Source organism: Balaenoptera physalus, assembly GCF_965194825.1.
Source record: "Balaenoptera physalus genome assembly, chromosome: 3".
Lineage (NCBI taxonomy): Eukaryota > Metazoa > Chordata > Mammalia > Artiodactyla > Balaenopteridae > Balaenoptera > Balaenoptera physalus.
The window spans coordinates 173,396,145-173,416,674 of NC_138890.1; the positions used below are offsets into that span (position 1 = coordinate 173,396,145).

General features: G+C 45.8%; 1 protein-coding gene across 3 annotated transcripts in view; it reads right to left on the reverse strand.

Moving 5' to 3' along the window:
* Positions 1-20,530, reverse strand: part of ICE1 (interactor of little elongation complex ELL subunit 1) — a 59,079-nt gene that overhangs the window by 20,160 nt on the left and 18,389 nt on the right. For all 3 annotated transcript variants that reach the window (XM_082454357.1, XM_082454356.1, XM_082454358.1), the window contains 8 exons: positions 19,740-19,816; positions 18,727-18,764; positions 16,147-16,229; positions 15,890-15,929; positions 15,753-15,809; positions 9,097-9,183; positions 6,954-7,363; positions 1-4,683 (listed from right to left, as the gene is read on the reverse strand). In XM_082454357.1, the coding sequence (XP_082310483.1) occupies positions 1-4,683; positions 6,954-7,363; positions 9,097-9,183; positions 15,753-15,809; positions 15,890-15,929; positions 16,147-16,229; positions 18,727-18,764; positions 19,740-19,816 (5,475 nt within the window). The remainder of the gene's footprint in view (positions 4,684-6,953; positions 7,364-9,096; positions 9,184-15,752; positions 15,810-15,889; positions 15,930-16,146; positions 16,230-18,726; positions 18,765-19,739; positions 19,817-20,530) is intronic.

The following is a 20,530-nucleotide window of genomic DNA, read 5'->3' on the forward strand; positions in this document are numbered from 1 at the left end:
CTTTTTTGTTGTGCTAAATTCATAAACAACTTCTTTCTCTTGATCTCTCATCACAGGCTTTTTGGAGATGTTTCCCACATACACATGACTACGAATGACAGGTAACAGGTCAAAGGACGACTCCGCGATCTTCTTCAGGGCCTCCGCTACGGCGCCGTCGTAGGACTCCACGGTCTCCTTGGGGCTCAGGGGTGACTGTGAGACTGCACCGATGGCCAGAAGACGCCGCCCCTCCTCCTCTGCCCTCACGGCTGCAGCCTGGGAGGGGTTCCGTTGGGGGCTCCGGCTGACGCCCTCCGAGGGCGGCTCTGGCTCCGGGGACCCGCTGTCCAGGCGCAACCTCTTAGCGCTCCTCGGTGCACCCGCTGACGGTGCCCTTTTCCCGCCCGAATCCTGCGGAGGCCCCAGATCTCTCGACTTGTCCCGCTTACAGTCACCACCAGAGCTGCCCCCTGCTTTCACAAAGGCGGTTGAGCTTGAAGTGATGGCTTTGAAGCCCCTGATGGCGCTGGCGGGCCCCGGCAGGCTCTTGGGGTCTGCCGGCGGGCCTCGCGTGAGCTGGATGTTCCCTTTGAGGATGCTGAGGGTGCGGGCCCTGGCGGACAGCTCTGGGTACATGGTGTCCAGGATCTTCACGGAATTCTCCTGGGGCGCTGCCACCGCCGGATGGGCAGAGGCGAACGGGGGCAGGCGGCCGGGCACGGGGACGGCGTGCTTTGGGGTCGCAGCACAAAACTGCAAAGGCGATGACAAGACCCTGTCACTGGCCGGGGCGGTGGACGGGGATGGGGACGCGTGTGGAGGAGAGGAGTGCCCCGGCTCCTCCAGCAAGGGGGACACCACAGGAGACACCACAGGAGACACCGGGATCTCACACGGCGGAGAGATCGGGCCGCGGGGAGAGACGGGTGAGGAGGGGCTGGAACTTGATGTCAGCGGAGAGGCTGGCTGTGAAGTCCTTGGAGGCGTGGCTATGAGAGGAGCCAGCAGCGGGGGCAGGGGGGGGCCCACCTCCTGCCGGATCTTACTCAGTGTGTCCGCACAGCAGTCCGCAGGAGTGGACGTGTCGGCGCTGGCTAGGACGGTCTGCATTTGACTCCTCTGACTTTTTCCGTTCCCTCTTTCTCCGGAAAATGACGGAGAAACTTCACTCTGAGTCGTCTCCACTCTGCTCGACGCAAACGTCTTTACCGGTTTGTGTGTTTGATCTCTGTTTGAAATCTTTGCTCGACTCTTATTTTTGCTCAGCGGCTCTAGCTTCGAATTACAGTAAGTGTGATCCGAAGGCACAGTCTGCGTCTCAAAGTTTTGATCATATATCTCAGCGCTAATCCTCACGCTGGGTTTAACGGGTCTATTCCGCAAACGACTTTTATCAAAGTTAGCACTCTGACCGCTGCTTGAGATATCGCCCTGGGTTCCGGCCACACTACTGCCACACTGGGGCTCCTGAGAAGGAAGGCCAGGGCGACCGGTCTCTGCGGACTTCTCGGAAGGAACGGGAATGAAGCCAGCTGCCAGCCCTTCTGGGTCCGGGGAAACGGGGGCGTCTTCAGGAGCGTCACACAGGATAACCTGGTCCACATCTGGCATGAGCGTTACCCCGTTGATGATGGTCCAGTTGTCCCCTTTCTCAATGACTAGATTCTGATCGTTATTTATCAGCACGTTTATAACCTCGGAGGTCACTGTAGAGATCTGACACTGAAACGCCATGTCCCCCGGCCCCACTCCCGGGGCAGCGCACAGGGGCGAAGGCTCCGGGGGTTCTGACGAGACCCCTTCCTTACCATCCACTGGCCTGGTCGCATCCAAGTTACCCCCAGACCTGCTGTGCGTGTTTTCATGGTCAGGCCCACCACCAGTGGGAGAACCGCCCCGAGCGCCCGAGCCAGCCGGTGTCAGGGGCGCAGAGGAGCCGGCTGTTTCCCGAGGCAGCACTTGCTCTTCCTCATGCTCTGCTGTCACGCCATCAGGTGCATCCTGCCCACCCGCGTCCTCGCGGTCGGCCTGCAGCTCCTGGCGGACCCTGGTGAGCGCCCCGGGAAGCGTCTCCAAGGAGCGCTGGGCCAGCTGCCTTGTGCCCCTTGAAGGGCAGTCGTCGTCCTCCGAGGAGCCGGTGCACACCTCAGAGGCTTCTAGTGCCTCCTCTTCACACACGTGCTTTCTGTACTTTTCTCCTGAGGGTTCCCTTTGCTTTAATTCCTTGTTCATCCCTTCATTTAGGGTTCCTTTGCTAGAACATTCTGAAACAGAGTCCCCCGAACTATACCCTCCTAACTGACAACTTTCAAGAAACATCACGACCTCGGACGCAGAAAGCCCAGCTGTCTCGGAGAGCGCACCGAGGGTGCAGTCCCGCAGAGCCGCGGCCAGGCGCCCCACCTCCACGGAAGGCCTGGTCTCGGCCACGCCGGCGCCGGCGGCCCCCAGGCCCCTGCCGGAGGCACCGACCGCGCTCTGCTGGCCGTCCTCCAGCCCGGCCTCGGGGTCATTCTCTCCCTCGCTGCAGCTCGGCGCCTCGCTCTCTTCTACCTCGGTGTCACCTCCGCCTGCCTCGCGGATGCCCGTGTAGCAGTGCAGGGCACCAGGGAGGCTACTCTGCGGCACAGCACGCTTCTCCTCACCTTTGCTGCCAAACGCTGGTGAAAGAGCGGTCTCTGCAGTGTCTAGGGCTGCAGGAGAAGCCCCCCCAGGAGTGTGAGAGGGCAGTTGCAGATGCTCCTTTGGGCCGTGCTCTACAACAGACGGGTCCCGTGTCACGGCCAGGGCCTCCCCAGAGGCTCCGACGGTGTCTCCAGCAGGAAAACCTCTTGACAGCGTCACCTCCGTGGCTGGAAGTTTATCCACATCCAGCCTGGATGTGTCCACATCTGTGGCAGGAAGACACGGGCTCTGCTTCTGCACCTCTTCCTGCACTGCGGCTTCCATCACGACGTCTTGGTCTGGGACCAGGATGTCGCCAGAAGAGAAAGATAATGTACGATCTGAGGGATAACAGGAACTTTCTACTGGTAAAGAACCCCCTGGAGAATCAAAGTCTGATTTTCTCCAGGGGGAGGAGACTCGCGGGGCAGCGCTCTCTGTAGCAGCCGCCCCCCTGCTTCTCGGTGCTGTGTGCGCTCTCTCCCCACATCTTGCTCCAGAGGGCGTCCGACCAGCCCCATTATCAACGTCTGTTACTAAGGGGGGCTCCCTCCTAGCCAGTCTCGAGGGCTCCCATCGTGCGCCCTGCATGGATTCGGGCCGTGCCTGCTTGGTGATAACTGACACCTGGTTAGGCAACAAGGATGCAGGCGCCCTGAACCCCGCAGGACTGTTATCCTCTCCAGCACATTCAGGCGTGGACGCTGAGCCTCTACTTTCTGAGGACGCCGCCGCCTCTTGTTCACGTTCAGGTTGAGGTCCCAGCCTTTCTTCACCACTTCGCCGTAACAGATCACTGTGGTGCCATGAAGTGCTTTTACCAAAGCCAAAGCCACTCCTGATCAAGCCAGACTGAGGCCCTGCCGACGATGTGAAATCTGACCGACTCGGCGTGAGCTCGACCCTCGGACCTGGCCTTTCACCCGGCCCGCCTCTGGCGGCTCCCGAGAATCCTGACTGCAGGAGTGAGCAGATATCGTTCATGCCCTTCACAAGGGTCGTACACCCCACCTCGCTGCCCCTCTGACCGTTAGAATCAGACGCCTCCGACACTGGGCTCAGAGCGCGTAAGCTGTTCTCCAGGTGGCCTTCTCCTATGGGACACTCCGGGGGCTCAGAATGCACATCTGTCATGGTGAGCATGGCAGCCTGTTCCAAACGAGGCAGTTCGAGAGGGCCTGCTTCAGGAGGAAGAGATGTTTCAGCGTCATCCTCCAGCCCAGGGGGAGAGCGGGGGTGGCCGCAGAGAGACGAGGCTCCCGAGGCCACGGGAGAAGACGACTCCTCCCCCAGACCGAGCGCCGCGGCAGCCAGCGCGGCCCCTGCTGCTCCTGGGGCAGAGGGGTCTCCCGAAACGAACCCTGGCATCGCTTCTCTTTCCTTCTCCAATTCTCCAGACAGTCCCTGAAAATGACCAGAAGTGGACAGGCGACCTGATGCCGAAGTGACCCCATCAGTCAGTGTCCGCTTGGTCACCTCCGATTTGGGTGATCCTATCACTCCGGACACGGGGGTTTTTCCTTCAGGTACGCTGGGCTCATTCGATGGCCACGGGCCCAGGGGAGGCTGACACGAGGCTGACGTCCCGAGCGCCATGCCCTCCTCTAGAGCCAGGCTGCTCGACAGCGTCTCAACACGCTCGCTGCCCGTGGCTTTAGGACCTGTCTTCTCTGTCTGCACTGACCCATCCATCTCCCGAACCTCCAAAACACCTTCTTCTCTCTCGCTCACGGACTCAGATGACACTGTCCAGTGTTTCTCATGAGCAGAGGGGAACGCGGCTGCAGGTTCTCTCAGGTTTGCTGTAAATGTCCCAAACCCAACCGCTGTCACCTCACTGACTTCCAATGTATTTAGAGCTTGGGTGGCTTCGTGTGGTTGGAGCTTTTCCTCCCATGTTCCAGTTCCTTTACTTTTTCCGGATGAGCTAAAACAGTCCAGCGATTCAGGTGTATCATCTTCTGAAACAGGCTCCGAATTTCTATGTTGGGCCGAGTCATGATCACTGGAATCCGTACACTCTCCGAAGTAGATTTCCTTAAATATAAATGAATTATATTAATTAGTTAGTAAAATACTACTGCAGTCAACTAAACGCAGCTACCAACTAAATGCATTAAAAAAGTGTGTGCTTCCTGAAGAATCTGAGCAAAGGGTAGTCCACTCTCTGGACTCTATCAATGGATGGGTAGGTCTCAACGAGCACAGCACTGCTTCACCTTCTCTCCTTAAAGAAGCCGCCTCTCCCCAGCGTTTCCTGCACTCACACTGCTTCTCCCCAAACGGAGAAGCTTCCCAGTTCTACTCCACATTCAGCCTAGGGTTACGTCTGTTCTCCTAACTTCGAAGCAGGCCTCCTCTCAACTCTGACGCCCCATGTTCTGGCCCAAAAGGCTTCCGCCTCTAGCTGCCCAGCCCCGCCTGCCTTCCCCGGCGAGCCGCGGGCTCTGGCCCAGTGCAGCTCGCCCCAGCGCCAGCCCGGCCATCGCTCTGGGTGTCACCCTGCAGACCCCTCTGGCCACACCTCATGCCTGTGCTGCACCCTGACACCTCTGCCTCCTCCACGGCCCCTGAGTCCGGGTCTGCTCCGGAAGTCCCCCTTGACTCCCCACCAGCCCCTCCCGTCTTGAGCGACCCGCAGCTACCACACGGCCCCCAGGAGAGCCGGTTCAGCCACCTGTGCCCCCTGGCCTGCGAGGCCCAGGGACTGACGAAGGGTCACCACCGTTGACATGAACTTGCTCCCACTGGAGAAATCCTTTCCTCCCTCGGACGCTAGGGCACCATCACCCCCTGGTTTTCCTCCGCTGTCCTGACCATTTTCAACCTCTCTCCTCCTCTTCTGTTTGGCCGCGTCGGCACTGACAGCTCCCCAGGACTGTCGGGACCCGACCCTCTTCTACACACGCATTCCGGCTGGATGGCAGCACGCAGCCCCGGGCCTCTGCTGGCCCCCAGGCTGAGGCACCCCAGCACCTGCGTCCACCCAGCCTGGCTGAGCGCCACGCCCATAGACGGGGGTGCACCTCGCACACGCCGCACCTGGAAATCCCGTGCACACCTAGCACTTAACATCCCTAACATTACCTCCCCGCCCAAAGAGGTTCTTCTTCTCTGTTGCTTCCAGCATCCTCGACCCCCACTCGCCTAACAACCGCACCGCAAATCTCTCGAGACGTGCTGCTCGCTCAACCTCGGGACCTTTTCCAAACCGGTTGACTCAAATGCTACTACTGTTCAGCTGTCAAGAACTGAGGAAACTGCTGATTAAATGACTTCCCGACTACAGTCCTGCCTCCTTCACGACTCTCCCCTCCCCCTCCCCATTCATACTGTGACTAAACGAAAACCTTCAAGTGGAACTGGACCATTAGCTCCACTTCTTTGGATCCACCGGGGACTTCCCTTTGCCTTCAGGATACAATGGAGAGTCCTTAGGACACACATGGACCCGGGGACCCGGTCTGGGTGACTGCTCCCCAGAGTCAGGTTCGCCCCGAGTCCTACACCTCTGTGTAAAGAGCTCCTCCACCTGACACAACGCACCCTCCACACGCTGGGCCGGGACGCCCGCTCGCTGGAGACGCTCCCGCTGCCCTCCGCCCGGCCTCCTTCCGGCGTGAGCTCCGTGTCCAGGCCCCTCCGGCAGCATGCTTCCCAGCAGCGTGGACTCCACCACGGCCCCGTTATGGGGGCGACCGCCTCACAAGACAAGACCCCACCGGGGTGACCCCGGCCCATGTCACCTCAGCCTTCCCAATGTCTAGCACCAGCTCCAGAACGTAACAGACGTGCATTATGGTTTCCCGAATGAAGGATGTGACTCAAGGAGTCATTTATCTGTTCCTTAAGCCAAAAAGCATACAAATCTGCCCTGTCAAGACTAACTTCCTAAGAAATTACAATAAACCATTCTGCAAACACACAAAAAGATGGTGAATTCATTGCATGAAGATGGGGAATTCAGCAACCTAACTGACCTGCATGCTCTATACATGGACTTCCCATCTTTGAAAAACTCCATGTCTATAAACACTTGTTTAATTCATTCATTCCATATCTGTTATGAGTCAGGCACTAAAGATAAGAGTAAGCAATTAAGACACAGGAGGCCTACAGTACACTGTAGATGAAAACAATAAAAATGCACCCCTAGTACAAAATGAAAAAAGCCGTATGTGCACGTGGACCCAAGGGCACCGGCCCGCCTTGTTAAATCCTCACGTTCCTCCCTGACACGACCTGGTCTGAGCTCCCGTAGCAGGATGGACAACGTGGCCACCAGGTAATGCAAAGTGTCAACTTACAGGTGAGAGTGAGGACGGAAATGCACCCAGGTGTGGGGTGGACAGCAGAGGGGGTGAGGGCACCGGGGACAGAAGAGGCGGCAGGAGCTTGAAGAAGTCGACGGCAGCCTGAAGATCTTCATCAAAAGAATGATCGTGATCAGAAAAGTCAGCACGGTCAGCCTCAGTCCCCTGCGTCAGAGGCTCAGGATTCCGGTCCTCTTGAGAGACACCATCGTCACGGCAAGCTGCTCCGCCCGGCCTCTCTCTCCCCGCGTCGTCACACGCAGAGAAGTCGCCCTCTATCTCCATGGACAGCTCTGCCAGGCACGTCTGCACGGCCGAGGTCCTGAGAGGGCTGCCCCCTGCTGGAGGGGGCACACCATCTTCCCTGGACTCGAAGGATCTGGGGTTTTCTTTGGCAGGTTTTTCTGTGGGGAAAAAATATATATAAAGAAAACTTTTTAAAAAGCCTTATTTTAACAGTTCAAAATGCTTGCATTAAATCCAAGTAGAAACATTTTTAAAAGGCAACCAATCCTTCCTAAAGAGTATCCTGTAAGACTTGAACATATTCCACAGAAGTATGCTTCCCTCACAACAAGCAAACGAGAAGACAGGCAGGTGGATGGTGAGATGCCCGTGTCCCATTAGCAGCAGGGTGTCCATGCCAAGGCGCCCATCCGCCGCCATGGTAACGGGCCTTGACGATGCCCTCATTCTCTTGGGAAATCAGCAGGACTGGGGAGAAACAGCTTCTGCATACAAGGTGATAGGAAACACTATCTTCCCTGTCTAAAATCAACCTATATTAGGCTACTCCACGACCATATTTGTATAATACTCTAGCTAAGGAACCTGACTAGGTCACGTAAATACTTTGCATTATAACGCAACAAGAAAACTACTAGAAAACGCTGGTTCTCTTTGGATTTGGATTTTGGTATACTGCAGTAATGCTAATTGTTAGTAAAAACACTGTGTCCTAGGAGATAACTAGAAATAACCATTTGTCATATTTGAAAGCTGTAAAAATACATTTTGCAGAAGGCCTCAGGGCTCCTTGGAGCAGTGTTTGATAACAGGGCTGGGGAGGGGAAAATACAAGCTGAGCCTTAAACAGCTTGCAGTACCAGAAGTAAAGAAGTACTCAAAACAGGACGGGACATGCCTAAAAGACCCAGGAGCCAAACTAAAGATGGTCCCAATAACCAAATCTGGAGCAATTTGAATAAGATAATGAAAGTACTGTATTATAACATACAGAATAAAATAAATATCTGTGAGACTACACTGACAGAAATAGTGAATAAACAAGTCAGTGGTGAAAAGTGACGGCTCTTCCTTACTGAAGAATTCCAATTAATACACGTAGGAGGAATGAGGGAAATACAAAAACCACTATTAGAGTAGTAATCGTAGCAGACAAGATCCATCAAGAGATGCTAAAATCAGCGGGCTACAGTTGGAGAGAAACAGAATATTTGCGGTGTCAAAGCATCTTCCTCAAGATAATCAATGAATAAGGAAGCAACAGAAACTTTACATGGAGGAACCTGGCCACCACCACCTGAAACGAGCAATCAAGGTTAACATCCCCAGGGACAATGCAGACCCCACACCCTCTCCCCTGGCACACTACTGGGGGACTCTTGCCAGAAATACACAGCTTCGCTCTCAGACAAGAAAATATCCCACAAACCAAAAGATTCGTATTCTACCAGATGATTCGTATTCTCCAAAAGGGTCAGAGATGTGAGACAAAGAAAGACCGTTAACTGTCAGACTGCGGGCAATTAAAGGAAGAATGACTGCTAAATGCAACATGGGGTCCTGGGATGGGAGGCGACAAAAGTGGGAAAACGGTGAAACTCGGTCTTCCGCGTACACCTGCCATATACATCTCCCCCCATGTGTCTTCCAGTTTCCATGAATACTCCCTGACGAAAGGTGCTATTACGAAATAAAAAGCCAGAGGCATTCACTGAGACTAGAAGTCACCCTGGAGGGAATGGAGTTCTGTATGACTTTAAGTACCCATCCTAGTTTATTTCACTCTTTCAGTGTGAGATTCAGGAGATATTAAAAACTGAAGGCATATAATGCCCACAGTAAACATTTCTACTGCATGTATGAAATGTACTTCTGGAAGCTTCTCTCTCACCTGGGACAAATCTGCTGCTTTCACCAGGTAGTCTGTGTGTTGTGTTTATACAGAGCCAGAGTTCCTTCAGAAGTAGTTTTACTTTTCCTGTGAAAGAAAGTAAAGTATTAAAGTCATGTCATTTGGCTCATTCTACACAAGGCCAAAACACAGTCCTGTAAAACCGGGATTTACTAGGGAATTAGAAAACCAGGCAACTTAAAACATCTTCCCCAAATTCAATCACTGCACACAGTTCAGTCAGCTACTCATACAAAGGTCTACTGATAGGATGAATACAAGCTCGGGTTTTTTTTGGAAGGTGGGGTGCAAACAGGGGTAGGACTCAAAAAACCATATCTACTTGTTGTTAAAGGCCTTTATCACCGTTATGAATGCACAGTATAAATAAATCTTTGGTCTATGTACTTTCTACAGAGAGTGATATGAGACTGGGGTCAGGGGTGGGGGGAAGCATAGATATAATGACCGATGTAAGAGATTATGGCTCTATGTAGTCTACAAAGAACAAAGAACAGTATCCCCTCAGTTCCATGAGGTTATCGGAAAAGCCATCAGAGTTGACCATGCTGTAATTAACTTAGGGGCTTCATGGATCTTAGAAAAAAATTTAATGGCCTTAAGGGGAAATGGGAGGAGACAAAAATGTGTGTGTATAAACATGAATAGGGAGAGAGAATCACACATGAGCAGACACACAGAAAGAAGCATATGCTTCTATAAGGAAAGTGAAAACTTTGGAGTTTTCATAAATATTTTTCAAAGGGGTCTGATTTCCTAAAATGGTTAAGAACCACTGGTTCAAGTTGAAAAGCAAAGGGCAACTATAACAAACACAGGCCTAATGAAAGTCATATAACATTAAGAATATTATGCTATGGTTTTAAAGTCAATTTAACATTAAGAACACAAATTCCCAAAAATGTTCCAAAGCAAAAAATATTCATAAAAATATAAACATGAACAGTTTGTGTCAAATATGCATAAAAAGACAACCCACACTAGTTAAAATTTAACTGAAAATAGCATTAAGTATTAGGTAATTTCAGTCCACCCTTAAGTTCTGTTATAGTTCACTGGAAGTTCTTAAACTGAATCATTTATTGAAAATACTGAAATCTTTAATCCAGGCCTAGAGAGGCTAAAAAGACCAACCTTTTAAACCAAAATTTCTACAAGGAATCACAAATTTTGGAAGAGGTCAGCCCTATTTAAGTTGGCAAACTACATCACTCTAAAAAATGAAGTCCATAGTAAGAGGACCAGGACAAATGGGGCACAAAAACAGAGAAGTTTGAAAAGCTGGACATTTCCAACCTCTCCTGAGCCAAATCAGCCACTGTCACTGTGTGTGAGGTACATCTATTTTTGAGTTTCAAAATTCTATGATCAAGTAGTTTATCTACATTGTGATTTAACCTACCCAAAAGCCTGCTTCCAAATACTGTAATCCCCTTTGCTTAAATGACCTGACCAGGATCCCTGCTTATTACGTATACCCAAAGCAGCAAACAAGGAACCTTAAAAAAAAAGAAAAAAAGTTACTTTTCTATGCTTACGGAGGCTATTAACCAGAGCTAGGCCTATTTCAGCTGAGCACGCATTCATTACTTCCAGTCTGACATAAAAGAGCTATCCATTCCCAGCAAAGCAGAAAATGATCTTGTGGCATCATTAGTTGTAAAAACCTCCTTTAGCTGAACTGCACACCTTCCCCTTATCCTTTAAAATGCCTCCTTTATCAAAATCCAGGCATCTCTGAATACAGTATTTCTGGACTTTCCTACTCCACTGATTTGTCAGTTTCCACGTGAACAGCACGCTTCTTTAAACACGATGGTTTTATCAGGATGTTTTAATATCTGTGCAGGCATGAATGTGGCTCAGAATTTTCCTTTTCAAAAATTAAATTATTATTCCAAACAGCTATTCTTTCCGATAAGCCTTCACCATCTGGTTTTAGAGTGTATATTTATAAATACAAGTGGGGAAAATGCACATCTTTATGCCTTGAGTCTTTCGATCCAGGAACATAGCATTTATCCATGTGTTCAGATGGTTTAGTTTTCCTTCACGGAGGCAGGCATGCTGCTTTCAGGTCTTTCCCCGGACATCTCAGGTCGGCTGCCACCTGAGATCGGGTTGTTCTTATTCCACCCGTTTTGATAGGCTAATGATGGCCCATTGTGCGTGTTCACTGTATATACCAGCACTTTCCCCAGCTGCTACACTTCTGTTTTCCTTTTGCCACATAGATAGTCACATCATTTAAAATGAGGACAATCTGACTCTTCCTTATTAGCACTCACAGCTCCGACTCTTTGTGTCTGCCTGGCTGCATGGCTTAGGGTCTCCAGCACACACAGAAGGGATGGAACGAAATGACTATGCTCTTAGGGTTTCACCTTTCTCAAGTTCAAAATGTTTTTTTCTGTTATTACCTCACAAACTTTCTTTTTTAAATGAGGAATGGGTACTGAATTGAGATGATCCTATCACTTTCCTCTTAACCAGTTGTTGTGGTATTCCTGAGATAAATCCTTAAGTCATAACTTGTCCATATTCTAAATTACTAATAGATTTGAGTTCTTAAAATTTTATTTAGTACTTCTGTAGCTTTATTCCTAAGTAACAGAGCTCTGAGTCTTGAAGATATGTATGCATGTTATTCTTAATTGATCTTGGTACAGGGTTATGCTAGTCTAAGAGAATGAAACAGGAAGCATTCTACATTATTTAAGTTCTAAAACCAAACAATAATAAAGACATCAGTTTTCCACTTCAGGCTTGCTCACCTGCAAGCCACCTAGATCTTCCATGGTGCTGGATATTTACGTATTTTAAAAAATTTCTTCTGGGTTATTTTTCTGTTCAGGATTGCAACACCTAGTCTGTGTCAATTTGAGTATGTTTTCCTACAAAATGGTCCATTTTATGAACATGATAAAATCTGAATATAAATTTGTAAATTAAAAATAATTCTCCAAATGTATTTTTATAGCTTTCTCAGTCCTGGTGTGATTCGGTTTTTGTTTCTTCTTTTCTTGATCAGATTTGCCAAAGAGCTGTCAGTTTCACGAGCATTGCAAAGATCCAGTTATTAGTTTTAATGGTCCCAAATCAAATGCCTTGTTTCCTATTTCATTAATTTATGTCTCCATCTTCATCAATTCCTTCCTTCGATTTTCCTTAGGTTTCTGCTGTATTTTCCTACCTTCTTAGTCATTCATTTTCTGTAATTCTTGCTTCATTTTCTGTAATTCTTGCTTTCTAACATAATCGCTTAAGACCACAAACCACTCACTGAATACTATATTGACTATATCTCAAAGATTTTAATAAATACTGCCCTGCTTTTGTTTATTTCCAAAACAGTTTAGTATTTCAGTTTTTATTTTTTCTGTTATCCAAGAGGGGTTTGTTTGTATTTATTATGTGTGTTCAGCTATCAGTTTTTCAGGGCGGAGGTAGGAGAGATTTTTATTAATATCCTATGAAATATCAGTATCTTAATATCTCATATTAGATCGTAGCTTTTCATTGTCTAGTAAATAGTCAGCTTTTATATATGTTTGAAAAGTATTTTAAAGAATTCAAAGTTTGTGATTTAAGAGTTATATGTAAATCATCCATCTTGCAATTATGATTCCAATTCTATCTCCTGTTTAAATTCTTGCTTTTACTCTGTATTTCTGAGAAACACACTGAAGTCTCCCATGAAAACAGATTTGGTTATTCCCCCTAGAATATCCAAGCATTTTACTTGACATAGTTTTATGCTCATAGTTTTATGCTCAAAGGTCATAAGAGCAGTATCTTCTTGATGAATTGTACCTTTAATCTACCTAAATATTTCCTTTTAATCCATGTAAATTCATTTCTAGGTGTGAATTATTTCTTTGCCTTGTGTTACTGCTTTCAAGTTAGCATTTGCTTGGAATTTCTTTATCCATCCTCCTATATTCAATCTTTCTGCTTCATTTGATTTTAAATGTATTTCCTTTGAACAAGTCAGAGATGGAGATCATACATAAAAATCATGCTCTACAGCTGGGAGGCTTTTCTAATATAAATATTGTATCAGTGTCCTGCTCTGGGAAGTTTCTTTCTATAGAATTTCTTGATCACATTCTCTCCTTACAGCTCTGTTCTCCCCTCTGAGAAGTCCTAGATGACTATTACAACACCTGGCTGGCTCTATGCTCCAGAGTCTTAGGTTTTCCCTAATACCTTTTATTTCCTTATCTTTTTACACCACATTCTCACAGATGTCCACAATTAAATCTCCTGGTTCATTATAGCAATCTTCTATTTGTCCACTCAACAATCCAGCCTTTCGAATGGGTTTATTTCTACAACGTATTTTTAATATTTGAGAACCCCAACTCAGATTTCACATCAGCAGACTACGGATATGTTCTTAGATGTTCTCTAAAGACACTGTTTCAATTGTTATCATTTTCTTCTTGTTCATGATTTAACAGTTTCCTCAGGGACTAGTTTCCCTTGAGCTCGGTGCCTTTCTTTCCTGTCACTGCTTTTTCTCAGTGACGTCTCTCACAGCCAGAGTACATTTCTACAGCCTCCATTTTTAGTCCTATTCCTCTGGCAATAAATGCAGGTCCTCATCTCATGAACCTACAGGACCCTGTCTTCAGAAGGAGGAAGCAGAGTGAATACGGTTGTGAGGACTTACATGGCGTATACAAATATCTCATTTTCTGGGAACAGGAGGTGCTATCCTTCAAAGCAGCCATAATTAACCCAATTTTCTTACATACACACCCACTCCGGGTCTTCCCATGTCCTAACAAACACTTTAGAGAACTAAACTTCGGGCCACAGCCTGTGGACTATTGCCAGGAACAGTTTCTGAAGCCAGAAGGCTGCAGGCTTTTCGCCCCTTAATCAGTCACCTGGCAAATTGCTAATGCACTGCTCCTTCTCCCATGCCCACTCCTGTGATTTGGGGAGCACAGACTTCTGCAGTGAAAACCTGCTTTTTGAGGGCTGCTGTTTTTCTCTGTAATTTGGGGTTTCATCACCAACTGACACCACCTGCTTTACACCTTCCTCATTAATTTCTAGCACTTTTTAACTATTCTTTTCTTTTCTTCTTAATCTTCTGCCATTTTTATTGGAATCTGAAAGGAAGGCAGACCAACAAAGCCCCCAGGCAGTCTTCTCAAAAGTGAAGCCGACCCAGTGCTCTTTCTGCCTAACTCGTAAGGTTTTTTCAGAAGTCAGGTATGAACAAAGAAAAGTGTTAAAGATATACTTAAGAATTAGGAATTAAACCCATCAAGGTCCACAGCTGAATAATCAGCAGATTCCTAAAGACTTCATTTATTTACTTGTTTGGAAAAAGTAAAATAAACAGTATCCCTTCCCTCACAGTGAGGATAGATTTAAAAAAAAAAAAAAAAAAAAAAAAGATTTTACTTGAGAAAGTAACTAGTTCTTTGAAGGAACAAGAGAATGTAAGGCTAGAGAGCAACTACGGAAGTGGGTGACGGCTGTGTTTTAAATAGTGAGGCCTGAGGACAGCAGAACCCTACAAGAAAGATGCTTAAACTCCACACCTGACTGTCAGCTGGGAAAGCCCAGTGCTGCCGAGTCCTGCTTCTCTCAGCAGCACCTGTTACTCAAAGTTTCACTTTCCACACCTCAGAGGAGGAAGAAAAGTCAAAAGCACATGGAATTATGCATCAGTGATAGTGATAAACAGACTCAGGGCCTGGGCAACTGCAAAGTACCAACTGTTAGTCTTAAGTCTTGATCTATGGATTAAAAAAAAAAAAAAATTAAAGGAAGGAAAAAAGGTAAAGGAGACTTCTGAAGAGACACTATATACTTGCACAAAACAGTGTAAGTGGTTTTAATAATTTCCACTTGGAGAAAACATGAGTGACATGAAAATACCATTATTTACTTTGAAAATACCATTATTTATTTATTTGCCTTTTTAAATTTATCTCTACCAAAATAGTACAAGATAGGCAGAGAAGAAATTCATAATCTCTTTTTTACAACTAGGAATGAAAACACAAAGAAGGGAAGTCAATGGCCAAGGGTCAAACAGTAAGTAGAAAGACTGACATGAAACTCCAGCGTCCCCACTTCTCATGTTACACCTCCCCGTCCACGAGGTAGCAAGCTCAGTGTGCCGGGGGCGCTGGGGACATCCCTGTCCTGTGAGCACCACCGCACTCCTCTGTGTAACTTCCGGCCTTCCCTAAACCCTTCTGTCTTCCAACAATACACCCCACGGCTTTGACTCCACAGTTTCCCTGCCTGACTTTAACCATTTTTATATATTTGGCACCTATGAAATCTAATACATTAACTTGATAAATTGTAATCTAATGAGGAAACTATACTCATTTATTGAAAAGTGTGGAAAGTATAGCTCTCCCAGTTTTCTTTCCCAAGGAATACTGTTTTTTGACTCTTTCATTCACTGTATTATTCTATCAGACAGCAAGGTGATAACATACACAGATCTAATGAAGACAGGAAATAGGAGATGGTTTCTTCTAACAAAAAACATGTACAAGCCCAGGAATTCCCACAATTATAGGTAAGAGTAACAAGCAACCTCCCAAACCACTAAAAGAAATGCAAAGAGATTGAAACTAAATTTGTAGTATACTCACTTTTATCGATGCTTCCATAAGAATCACTTGAAATTTGTGTTCCAATATGTCTCAACTCTAAAATGTGGGGAAGAAACAGTTAGAAAATACTGTGTGTCAAAACAGAATTCTTAAGTAAGCATTAACTGAATACTCACCCTTTTCATTTTTCTGTTTAGAAAATTCATCAAGCTTTTCCTGTGAAAACAAAACACGAGCAGTGTTTGCAGTGGATAAAGGAGTGCTAGTTCTAGACGGGATGTAAGAGGGGGCGACCCAGGGGCACTGCTGACTGCCCTCAGCTGGGGGCCTCACGTGTGACTCCTCATGACGAGGACCCACGGGGCTTACAGAGGACCCAAGGAGTCCCGCAGGGAAGATCTGAACACGCGTGGGCACTGCGGTTATCTATTACCTGTGTCTTCCTAAATTCCTTTTCAAGTATTTTCTTTTCATTCCTTAGTTGCTTGAAGTCCTGAGTTTGCTTGACAGCAGCCTCTTTATTTAAAGAGTGCAGTGAAATAAGAGAGAAAAGTAATTTACCACATTTATAATTACCATTAATGAAATTCTCAAAATAACCTATTGAGAGCTTTGCTCGTTTCTTAAAATTTGAAACAAATTCTGTAAAAAGTTACTGTTCTTTCAGTATTGTAGCAGAATCAGGGATAAATGCAGGAACACTTTTGTCTAAACTATTATCTACAAAACTGAAGAATTGGCAACTAGGCCCTAAGACTCCTTTCCAATCCTGAAACAAGCCAACCCCGACCCTTTAGTCAGGCAACAAGCCAATGTACAAGATCTTTAGAGGGAGAGGCTGTGGTCCCCTTGTTCTTCAACAATCAGGAACATTCAAGTTTTAGAGACTTAGAACTGTGATTTTATCAAACAACAGTTAAGACCATTTTCTTCATTTGGGGGAAGGGACAATCTTCTCAATGTTTACTATATTTTTACTCCTTCCTGCCTGGAGTTCCCTTGCATCAAGCCAAGTCATCCTAAGTCCCAATATCTTTACATAGATCTACTTTTAAGGTATTTTTATAGTTCTCCTGTGGATCTAGAGCAAATTCTTAACTCGAGTTTTTGGTTCTGAAGCACTGAATGGTTCAAATATACTATTAACCTGAGCAGTATTGACTTTATCTGAATATGTTCATACACAATTGCTGTGAAAAGTAAAATCCTATAAACACCACAGTAACAATCCTCTCCTGATTCCTCTAACAAACTTCAGTATTTCTTTACCTGATTATTATGCCCTGTCACTTACTAGAAAAATATTTTTGTCACATGGGGAATACACTTCCGCTTCAAAGGAAGTTTGCTGCAAAAGCTTCATATAGTCTCACAGGCATTTTAGATCCCTTTAAAAATTTTCCTTAAATAGACACATCTCCACACACTAGCGAGAGAAGGTAATACTGAGAAAGAACACAGTGATGTTGTACTTACTGCCACACTCAATGTTTGTGCAACAACCAAATCAGAGGAAAACTTGTTAGCAAAATATTTAGAACCTAAGTCTGAAAAACTGGGCTCAATTAAGGCAAGTTAATGACTGGAAATATATTCAGCAACTTCTATTCAAATTCTCACTTCACACTTGAAATGAAAATAAACTGTTCTCCGACAGACTTGCGGTTGCCAATGGGGGCTGGGGGAAGGATGGAGTGGGAGTTTGGGGTTAGCAGATGCAAACTATCATATACAGAATGGATACCAACAAGGTCCTCCTGTCTAGCACAGGGAAACTCTATTCAATATCCTGTAGTAAACCATAATGGAAAAGAATATTAAAAAAAAGAATGTTTATATATGTATAACTGAATCACTCTGTACAGCAGAAATTAACTCAACATTGTAAATCAACTATACTTCAATTAAAAAAAAAAAAAAAAAAAAAACCCCGTTCTCTGAAGCAGAGGACAGAGCAGGCCCATGAGCCCCACAGCTACGAGGGCAGCCCCAGACTGTGCCGGAGAGAAAGGAGGAAGGGACCAGGGGTGGGCTGGCAGGTCACACTTGTCTCTACTTGATGTTATTTCCACGTCACAACCACCCAATGAAGGAGGAGAAAACAGAAGAAAAGATCTCGGATTCAATTCCTGAAAGGGCTCTTAGCTGCCACAGGAGGGCTGAGCAGACCCTCGTGTGGCCCTCTGCCTGCTCAGTGTAGACAGAAGGCCCTGACCAAACTCGGGGTGCCGGCGGGGGTGGGGGAGTGGGCAGGGACACAGCGGAAATTCCCAGTGTAGGGAATCTCACAGAAATCTCTCCATCATGAGTGTGTCACAACCATCCAAATACATCAAGTTTCTCAGTACAAAAAGTAGTATCCTTTTCTAGAACCATTTATTTCATTAGTAAAAAATGAGGGCTTCCCTGGCGGCGCAGTGGTTGAGAATCTGCCTGCTAATGCAGGGGACACGGGTTCGAGCCGTGGTCTGGGAAGATCCCACATGCCGCGGAGCAGCTGGGCCCGTGAGCCACAATTACTGAGCCTGCGCGTCTGGAGCCTGTGCTCCGCAACAAGAGAGGCCACGATAGTGAGAGGCCCGCGCACCGCGATGAAGAGTGGCCCCCGCTTGTCACAACTAGAGAAAGCCCTCGCACAGAAACGAAGACCCAACACAGCCATAAATAAATAAATAAATAAATTTAAAAAAAAAAAAAAAATGAGAGGGCCCCATGAGATTCAACTTTCAAAATTTAAGTCCTTTTCTTGATCGCTGCTTTTTACAGTAAAAGTATGGGCTGTTATTATTTTGAGTGAACACTTCAAGGATATGCCACATTCCATCTCCATGTCTATCCAGTAACTGAGTACTCAACCTTCTTCCTAATGGTACCCTTAATGCACTCATCCAGGGATGCACCATCAAAACCCAGGACTCAACTACCTGACCAAGTACCACAGCCTTGTACAGTTACCAATCATTCATACAAAGACGATGACTTCCATTAGCTGGACGACAAGAGTACCAATTACCTTCCAGCTTCTTCACCTTGGCTTCTAGTTTCTTCTTCCTGATAATATAATTGTATAAATTAAAATGGTTAAAAAAAAGTAACTTTACAATTTGTGATACACATAATTTTTTAAATTATTGAGATTTACATAATAAAGAAAATGTTAGTCACAAGCATAACACATCAATCATTAAAAATACCAGCAACTGTTTTGAAGGTAAACTTCAGAAAGAATAGTATGCTGTTTACTGTGTAATATCTGTAAAATGGATTTTTAAAACTCTGCATTTTTGTGGCATATCATGCCTGTGTGGCTCATCTCTGAGCCAAGCTGATGTGTCCAGGTGGCATCCTGGACTCAGTCCAGCACCTGACTAGGTGAGGTTACTTTCAGGAGCACGTTATGGAGCACAGGAGCATAGGCAGACAATATCCATACCACCATTTTACAGGAGGCAGTGGCTAGAAAAGTGCACTTGTTTTAGGATAGATTTCTGAGTCAGAGAAGGTAGGAAACCCTTTGAGAAAGTCTCTGAATTACTGTGACATCGCATCTACATTAAGCTACTGTATGTGTAGCTCAGGAGTTTTGTAAACAACGTGAATATAGTATTAAACTTCAAAACAATCAACTGACTTCTTTGGAAGAGCCCCCTTCATTAATGGAACACAGACACCCATTCCAGATGATACCTATTAAAGGAATGGTACAAAGAAGTGAGACGGTAATCATGTTTTCTCTATGAATACGAAATACAGACAAACAAGCATGCACACATACAGACATAAAAACTTTTATGGAGTTCTTTGTGCAGGCCTTTAACATAAGATGGTTTATGTACTCCTATTAATCCTTCAACATAGGTATAATTTCCATTTTACAGATATGGAAACCAAGGTTGTGAGACTAGTTCAAGATCACCTGGTTAATTATGGTCAACATACCCAAAGACGGGGAAAAGAGAAACACTACTGATTTAAGCATTACACATTTTCAGTATTGACAACACTATTTCCACAGTAATTACTTACTGAGCATCAGTTTTCAAGCATTCTTCTTTCACACGAGCATATTCCTGATGAGTATCCTGATACAACTTCAGAGAACTCTAAAAAAGAAATAAATGTGTGTGTGTGTGTGTGTGTGTATATATATATCTATATATATATATATATCAACAACTTGAAAGTCACTGACCACCAGTGATAAGGATTTTGACCCTGATAAGCTAAATTATTATCACTTAATAGTATGAAATTAACCAAATGAATACATATGATTAGGCAGGAGACCAAAGTACAATTCATTGAACATTTTAACGGATATAACCAGATCCTTAACAGAGGTAATATGATAAACAGTCTAATCAAACAGAGCTATAAAACTTAAAATATACTAATTTTAAAATAACCCCAAATCTTCGTAATATCGAATAGCTAATATTTTTGTTGCAGCCAATTAAAATTCAACAAAACCTAAAGCAATTTTAGAGGTAATAAATGTAAGCTATTATTACTACTATGCAAAAATATAAAATAAAACATTATACTTAATGATAATTTGGGAAAATATGTTAACACCAATCAATATGTATACGCTACGGGCACTACGGAATGGGAAAGAAACTTACTGAGCCTGATAACACAGTACAATATAATGTGTATAGCTCTTCAGCCGCCAAAGCTCTGAGAGACGGGCTTTATGACCCCTTTTTACAGATGAGGGATCGGAGGATCCAGACACTGAGTAATTCTCTGAACGTCACAGTGAAAGAGTGACTATTTAGGTTTATTATTCAGCTGTGATTCCAATGTTCATGTTT